Raw genomic sequence first — 9,348 nt, 5'->3', positions numbered from 1 at the left:
ATATATATATATATATAATATATATATATCCATTAAATTAATATTGAAATGCAATGAAAATATCCCCGAAAATCCATCCAAAACTAAACATCAGACCAGCCATTACTGCCCAAATACGTTAAGCTGATCTTTCATAGCATAAAATTAGGTCTAAGTTTGAAGTTGCAGACAGGAAACTATGCAGTACATGAAAGCATTAACATGTTCAAATCTGATTAAAAAGCATACCATTGACATAATATTAAACTATCAAAGTTTTGACTAATGCCTCTTGCTGTGCCTTTTGGACTTCCTTCGACTGCCCTTGTCATCCGAATCGCTATCAGAAGCAGATTCCGAATCGGACGAATCGGAGTAAGAGCTATATCTTCGATGCCTCCTCTTCTTTTGTTTCCGTTTCCTCCTCCGTCTCCTCCTCTCCTCGTCCGAATCTGATGAAGTGTAACTCGAACTGCTCTCATCAGAAGAATCTGACTCAGTTACCGAAGACTCGCCATCTGTGTCAAAAACAGAAGCCTCACTATGATCCTCATCTGAATCAGAACGAGTTCTATGCTTCCTTTTGCTTTTTGCACCGCCAGGTTCACCCTTCTCCTTCTGCTGGCTTTTCTTATCCTTCTCTTCCTTTGCAATGTCAGGACCATCTAACTCATAGGAAACGGTAAGTTTCATCTTTAACTTTGGGTTCTTAAGCTGTTGAGTTCTTGAAGGGCGAGACATATAGACGCGCTCATTTTTACATTCGTAAGTCCAATGACCGAACTGGAAGCATTTCTGGCACTGAGCAGAAGCTCCACCAACAGAAGAAACTGAGGACTTTATATCCTTCCTTTCGCCCAATCTCACAGCTTTCTCAGTGCTCATCAAGTACATTTGCCGCTTTGCTTCTTTTCGCTCCTGCCATCTGCTAGGCCCTTCTTCCTTCTGTCCATAAGCATTCACATTTCGCGCCTGAGCGGCGGCGGCACGCTCAGCTTGGGCACGGCTCATGCCCTTGGCTGCAAATAATGCTGCTGCAGCTTGTGTTTTGTCTTCCGCGTTCGACATATTGAAGTCCTAGTAGTATATCAAGGGTCTAAAGATTTGCTGCTGCAAAAAAGACAAACTTTCATCCTAAGGATTCAACATATTTAATGATGAAGATTTAGTTAAATGAAGGGCGGCTAAATTTTGGAACCAGAGAATAAAAGAGATGTCATAATAGAAACTTTTAAAAAAATGAAACAGCTAAATCCACCAAATTAAGATCAACCAACCATTCGATCAAAGCAAACATATCATGATGGAAAAAGGTAAATGGTACGTACAGACTGTACGCCATAATGAAATAAACTAATGGGACTATAATTTAAATGAAAACACTTCGATGGACTAAAAAGAAAAAGAAGAAGATTTACATATATAACAGTCAATTTTTACGTATTTACATAACTAATACCTAACCTTAAATTTTTACATGTCACCTTATGCATGAAGGGTATATTTTACCTTTCTTTTATGTTAAGTTAAAAAAGCGGTGGTTTTGATATGATATGAAAGAATTGGGTGGTATAAATTTAAAAAGTGAAGTTTAGGTTTTAGTTATGTAAATATATAGGAATTAGGACATAAGAATGCTCCAAAAGAGAAATACAGGAAATAACAACATATCCTGTAAAAGCTTGGGAATAAAGTGGTTTTGAACTGATTAATCCACCAACCCATCAAAAGAAATAATCTAACCAAACAAACCCCCAACACGCACAGTGGGTTTCTCTTCAACAGAAGCAAACTCGTTATCTTTTGGGGACATTTGCGTGCTTTAAAAATTTCTTCTCTCATCACCCTTTGAAACCACTATATCCATCTTCCTTCATCTCAACTTCAACATACATCCCTCAACTCTGCCAGTCCGGCTCCTTACCAATGCTCCATTTGGTTTTCTTTTTTTTATTTTTTTTATTTTCTGATTTCCTCTTTCCTATCATGTTGGCAGTTATGTAATAAAATCCGATCACTGATTGGTAAAATCATATTAAGAATACTGTGTGAACTGTTAGAAAAAGTATAGATGTTAAATGAATAAGTATTATTTAAAATTTTATCAATTATAATAAAATATCCAAAGCAAAAAAAAAAATTTAAATAATAATGTATTTAAAACATTAAGCTAAGAAATCCATAAATGTGTTTTCTGGAAAGAATTAAATGATTTCTAAAATTCTCATCCCTACTTCTATCTAATTATTCTAAAAATAACTCAATAAATGTCTAATCCAATAATTAAACATCATCAATATAACCCTAATTGCCTTTTACTTTAATTATATATATATACATACATACATACATACATACATACATAAATACATACATACATACATACATCTACATAAATACATATATACATACATCTATATACATATATACATCTATATAAATACATATATGTATATATGTATGTATAGACATATATAGATATATTTTTTTTTTAAAAGCCCAAAGACAAATAAATTAATACTGAAAAGATACAGAAAGTTTGTATGAGAGAGTCTAAAAGAAAACCCAACTCACACAATACAACCTACACAAAACCCAAATAAAGCAAAGATACATAAAGATAAAAAACCAAAAAGCCACAAAAGAGAGCAAAAGTGCTCCCACTTTTGTCCTCCCTCTGCCTCTAGTTCTTAGAAGTAAGCCGACTAACAAAATTGGAAAGGTACTCCATTGTCAGTAGTAACTAAAGTATCATCCATCAGATTTCTAAGATCAAGTAGGTCTCCAATCTTCTTCTGCCTAGATGTGTAGACCTGTTATTCCTCATCCGATAATTGACTCATATGATCATTAGATTCCAACGTTGGTCGGATAGGTGTAGGCTGTTGCACATCACGATCCCCATAAGCCTGAGTAACATGAACAACTTGCTCGACCTGATGAGACGATAGTGAAACAGAAGTATTGTCACCTGTATTATCGGTGATATCTAGGACAGGTGGGGTCTGAAGACTCACCCTCTCCCCCACGATAGGAGGTTCCAAAGACGATGGAGCTACAACTGGGGACTGAATGGTTGTGATATTGCCTGGGAGAATAGTGACGTCATCCGGGGTATTCTTTTGATGATCAATAGTATCAATAACTTAGAGCCGATCAGGAGAATATGAAATCGTTGCCTCTGGCGGAGCATTACGTTTTTTTTTTTGTCTGAGTTGGGGTTGTAGATGGTGGCATTGAGAATGAAGTATAGTATACATACACACACACATACATACATATGCACATATATGCGTGTGTGTGTGTTTATGTATGTACGTATGTATATATATACATACCTATATATATATATATATATATAATTTGTTATTTTAGCATGAAAATGACTCGAGGGCAAGGGCAATGCAAATAGAAAGAGCATGAAATAGATGAAGGGAGGTTGAAACTCAGAGAGAAAGAGGCAGAGAGAGCACCAATAAACAAAGGTAGATAAAAGAAAAGACCATAAGGAGAGCATCAAAGGTAGTAATTTAAGGCTTGAGGTGGCACTGAAGCACGCATGAATCATAAGTTAATTTCTGATATATTTAACATTGGCATATTCTTTCTTAATATGATCACAAGAAATCACTAGTACTTTCTCTACATTAAAAATCATAGCAACTTTGCTTAATGCATCAATAGGCATATTCTAAACCCCAACAAAATCTGTTATTATAGAAGTATGAGAAATTCAACCCATTTTCTACAGTTGTATCCTAATTTTTTTTTTGTGAATTCAAATACTTTAAAGTTCATGATAAGCATATAGTAAAATCTATTTTGGCAATAGATAATATCTCTAATATCCAAGTGCTTGCACAAATGCATAAAACTATCCATCATATTTTGAATATTTGGCCTAGCCTCAATCAGTTTCACATTGAAGCAATTGAATGTCTCTTCTTAACCTAAAACCCTCCCAAATTTCACACTTCACAAAATACCTCAAATACTTAATTTAAATTGGAGAATTTTAAGTACATGTGCATTTTTAAGTATGTCTTTACTATACTTAAAAGAGCAATCAATGATTTTGCCTACTCCCTTCCTTTTAGAACAGTTTGTAATAGGTTAATTTAAAGTACAAAATTTCTAAATGATTCATGAACAGAAAATAATCAAACCATGAAAACTTTAAATCTTATGAAAACTAGCAGGTCATGATTGTTTATTATCTTAATTTTATAAAAATTTAACAAATTGTATATTAGTTGGCATACAAAATCCTAAGAATATAACAATGATGATGATGATGATAATAATAATAAACAATTTTTAATTCATATGCAACTTTTCAGCTTGAAATTCTTCAAAGACGCTCCTTAAACGTATTGAATGATCCACTTCAATCATGATATAAATTAGAATATCATCTCATAAAAGTACATGAAGTATTAGTTAATCCAAATTGTACCACCAACCATTTATACAAACCATCTCCAATTTTAAAGCATTTTTATTCATCTCCCACTTGCATTTTTTTACTTGATGATAAGCATTTGACTACAATTTTTAAAATATAACAGCTAAGATTTTCAAATCCACTATTTAGTCCATTTCAGGTAAAAAAAATACCAATCTATGGTGATTTATTAAGGGAATTTACAAACAGACAATATAATTCTTATTTATTTACATATCGAACACAAAAAATTTGATATTTCACATCAAAACATATGCATGCAAAGATGTATTCACTATAAAATGTTAATATTAATGATAATTTTGAATTTTTCAAGGATTTGATTATTATATAAAGAAATTTTAAAGTTTTAATATTAGAAATGTAAATACATAAAATTGTGTGGTATTTATACAAATCCCCTTTTTATTAAATGCCCTATTATTTGCACATCCTACAATTAGTAATTGTCTTACAAGGATTGTACAATTACCCACCCTTCATAGTAAATCTTCTTTTTAAGCAAATCCTCTATATAAGCTCAACATAATCAGCACATTCAGCTTATAATGCTAGAAATTAAGCATCAATGATCTGTAAAGAAAAGCAAATCATTAGAATATAGATCTTTAACATCTAAGTAAATCTTTATATCGGAGTTAACCCAAGCCACAATAAGAAAAGCAATTATTATTAGTGAAAGTAAATAGGCGGTTACAATCAAACAAACTTGAAAGAAAAATCACCACAAACACGACACAAAGTCACACCAAGACTTCATATCAAGGTGGTGGAGGTCGGCTAGGTGGTCGAAGAGCATAGTTAGGTGGCTAAAATGGGTTGTTAGTGGTCAGGACAGCAAAAGGAGATGTTGGAATTGTATCGGCAGCAAAGCAGCGCGCTGGTACAGTGAGGGGCAGCAAAGGAGAAGGGTTGTGGACTGCAGGACATCAAGATGACTGTTGTCATGTGTGGGGGTTTAACAAGCGGGGACTGTAGGGACAACAGAATAGGCTGCAGTCTCGGCCGCAACAAGTCGGAATGATGGGTGGATAGCAGGAAAAACAGACTTACTGAATTCCGGATGGCGGCAGTGAGGGCTGGTAACTAGGAGTGACACGACAATGTTAGTGACGCATGCAGGCGACCATGCTGGATGGCAACGAGGCGGGGAAGGGAGACTGTAATGTAGGAACTGCAGAAAACAGACCAAAGAGGCTAATCCAAGCGGCGGCTGCAGGTAAGGGGCGGCCTGGAGAGATGTGGGAGGATGCGTAAGGGGATAGAGGAAAATAAACAGTACCTCGGGAGAGAGATACAGCGAGAGCATCATTCAATCCCTTAGATACAACCCTGAAAGGGAGAAAACGGATGCCGATTAGTTGTCCTAAACAAACTCACCAAAAAAAAAAAAATCCACTCTAAACCCTAATATAATACATATATATAGTAAAGGACGAGAATGAAATGAAGCGAAAGGAGGAAACTAGCTAAAATTGGAAAGCAAATGAAAGGACCCTCAATTCAGCCTTCATGCGATTGCAGGAGCCACGACTCGCTCCTATGTCCCGCTTGTAAACAGGATATGCTCTCGTGTAAGTCTCCCGGGGTTGGGTGAACTACGACAGAATCTCCTTCTAGTATGAAATCAGATCAAGCACTTTGCAAGTAGTTGAAATATGACAATCTTCTGGTATGTCAATCATGCAGACGTTAGTGTTCCAAGCAGAATAAGTATCCATCTATTTTTTTAGCAAAACTTGTGTTAGAGCTGCATGTGGATTGGTATCCTCACGAACCAAGCCTCGAATAATCAAATATGTAATTGGCTTCTTCCATTCATCGTACTCGTCCGAGTATATATAGTAAACAACTATGTAAGAAGGATTCAACACTGGGACAAAATCTATGATAGGCTGATCAACTCTAACTAGCAACCACTAAGGAGATGTCTATTCTTGTTATTCTCTAAAAAACCTGAATCTCACTGTAAGATGTTCTTTCATGCTAAGCTCCTAAAACAATTTCCGACACTGCGGGACATCCCACTTGCATGATCATATGTCAGTGGGTACACTGCTGAATTGACTATACTACCCAAATAACTCTATATCGTATTCCAAAAGTAGCTCAAAGGCTTCTCATCTCTGATATTTTGGACCTCCCACAGTAAATGCAACCCAGGAAGTTACCATGTGTAAAGTATCGACCCTCAAACTCATAACCCTTTTGAACACCCAATATCAGTCCTGTTGATGCTCCTTCGGACACCTACAAAAACAAAATTCAAGGCGCCACAAAATCATGCCCTGCATGAATGTCCGTGCTCATTAGCTTCTAGCACCACCAATGTTAATTCAGCTGGAGTCTCTCCTAGGTTTAGCAAGAATCACCAGCATTCTTTCATCGTCTGCTAGAAGTTGAAAATTGTTTCTAAAATCTTCATTCTCTCCTGGATCACTGTGTATTATTTCAGCTGCTCCATGATCAACGAAAAAGATTACTCTTATGGTTATCCAATCTGATTCAATTTGTCCAAATTTGTGGGCATTTGAAACATCGAATTTGAGAATGCAAATTGATTCTCTCTTCTGCACTCTAAGCTAATGTCTCCTTAGGTGGGATCAGCTTGAAAGTTCTCCTGGGTGTACTCTGGTTGTACGACCTGAGGTTGAAACCTACCTATAAAATGTGGTGGTTGGGCGGTGATGTGGTCTTTCTACTTTTGAAGTTGGGGTCTAAACATTCAGTTTGTAGTGAGCTAGCAAGAACTAGCACAACTCCCATCTCATCATGAACCAGTTATTAATTTTACTCTTCCTTTCTCGCTATTGAAGATCCTTCAAGTTTGCTCACCACTGAGATGCACACTTCCTTAACTTGCTGACAGTTTATTTCACCATTTCGTCTGGTGGGACGTCCTGTCACTCAAAAATACATTCCAAGGTCAGAGCCACTCGATAACCTGTCTGGATCTATATGACCCTCGAAATATGACAAATCCATATTTACTTCAAAATTCTGACTTCTTCAATATTTCATGTCAAATATTCAGAATAGTAGATCTTCATCTCGATGATCGAATGAGAATTGTGTAACCCTTCTTAACGATTCATTTCCTCAATTTCGCCGAGTCATTGTAGCACTCAGTTGTTGTCGTATCTCTTCCATAGTAAACTCCTGATCGGACACTTACCTCCTCAGAGGCATGTTTAAGGTTTGAGAATGAATAGGTGGAAGGAGATATGTAATAATGATGTAGGATGAGGAAAAAAAATTTGAAGAGAGTGTATATACGTTTGGGTACGGAGGATGCTAAAAACACTAGAGTAGAACTAGGGTTAGGCTGACCTTGATACCAAATATACCAAAATTAACCCAAACCAAAATTGGAAAAGAAAAACTTTCTTACTTAAAGGAGAAAGTTGGTTACAATCAAACAACCTTGAAAGAAATTATAGCAAACACAACAAAAACTCACAATAGGGTTTGATCTCGAGGTGGAGGTCAACTAGGTGTTCGGGGAGCGGGGGAAGGTGGTTGGGACAGCAAAAGGAGTGATTGGAATTGCTTTGACAACGAAGCTAAGGGCTGGAACAACGAGGGGTAGTGAAGGAGAAGAGTTTTGGGCTGTGGGTTATGGCCTGTGGGTTTTGGGCTGTGAGAAAAGAAGAGGAGCGTTGTCATATACGGGGGTAGCAAGCGGAGACTACAATATGATAAGCTGCACTCCAGGTGGCTACAAGTCAAAATGATGGGTGAACGACAGGAAAATAGCATATTTGTTGTTTTTGGATGGAGGCAGCAAGGGTTAGCGATTGGGAGTGATGCGGGAAGGTTGGGGGAGGATGAAGGCGGTTGTGTAAGATGGCAGTGAGGCGGGGAAAGGACGTTGTAATGCAGGAACTGCATAAAATAGCCAAAAAAGACTGTTCTGAGCAGCTGAAGCAGGTAAGGAGTGATCAGAAGCAATGTGGAAGGAAGCAGAAGGGGATAGAAGAAGATGATCATCACCTCGGGAGAGAGATACAACCAACCATTACTCAATCCCTTAGATACATCCCTCAAAGAGAGAAAACGAATGCTAAAGGCTGTCCTAAACAAACTCATACCAAAATAAACTCCCCTCTAAACCCTAATACAACAAATACATAGGAAAGGACTAGAAATAAATGAAAAAAAAAATGAGGAAACATGTTAAAATTAGAAAGAAAATGAAAAAAGAGGTCGATCAGCTCGGTCTTCACGTAATTGCGGAAGAAGCGACTAGCTCCCACGTCTCATTCATAAGCTAGATATGCTCGTGCGTCGTGCTTATAAACATAATTTGTTGAATTTATGCTCCAATCATATCAAAAAAATTAACACACAGATCAAGGCTTTACATATGATCTTCGAATAGCAAAGAACTTAAAGCACACGGATTGAGACTTTATATTGTTACATCTATCTATTTATAACCCTTGGAGTGTAGTTTTGTGTATTTTCCTAAAGCATTGTCCATTCCTATTAATCCCCAAAATAAACTCCCCTCTAAACCCTAATACAACAAAAATAAAGGAAATAACTAGAAAGAAATGAGAGGAAAGGAGGAAACATGCTAAAATAGGAAAGGAAATGAAAAAAGGGGCCGCTCAGCTCGGTCTTCACGCGATCGCGGAAACAACAACTAGCTCCAACGTCTCGCTCGTAAGCTAGAGATGCTCTTGCGTCAAGCTTATAAACATAATTTGTTGAATTTATGCTCCAATCATATCAAACTAAGACACAAATCAAAGCTTTGTATCGTTGAATCGATTTACTCGTGACCTTCGAATAGCAAAAAACTTAAAGCACACGGATCGAGACTCTATATTGTTACATATGTCTCTTCATAACCCTCAGAGTGTAATTCCCTGTACTTTCCTAAAGGATTGTCGACCACT

The 9,348-nt window shown here is 36.7% G+C and overlaps 1 protein-coding gene across 2 annotated transcripts in view; it reads right to left on the bottom strand.

The window, feature by feature from the left end:
* Positions 1-65: 65 nt before the first annotated feature.
* The window catches only part of LOC110029667 (zinc finger CCHC domain-containing protein 10), a 30,126-nt gene continuing 20,843 nt past the window's right edge, over positions 66-9,348 (bottom strand). Inside the window, exon 2 of one of the 2 annotated variants that reach the window (XM_020732063.1) lies at positions 66-1,089. In XM_020732063.1, coding sequence (XP_020587722.1) covers positions 262-1,047 — 786 coding nt within the window. In that variant the 5' untranslated portion in view covers positions 1,048-1,089 and the 3' untranslated portion in view covers positions 66-261. The remainder of the gene's footprint in view (positions 1,090-9,348) is intronic. The other variant, XM_020732064.1, reaches the window with a different exon arrangement.

Source organism: Phalaenopsis equestris, unplaced genomic scaffold (genome assembly GCF_001263595.1).
Source record: "Phalaenopsis equestris unplaced genomic scaffold, ASM126359v1 Scaffold000600, whole genome shotgun sequence".
Taxonomy (NCBI): Eukaryota; Viridiplantae; Streptophyta; class Magnoliopsida; order Asparagales; family Orchidaceae; genus Phalaenopsis; species Phalaenopsis equestris.
The sequence above is the reverse complement of the archived record's forward strand: the minus strand, read 5'-3'. Positions and strand labels throughout refer to the sequence as shown.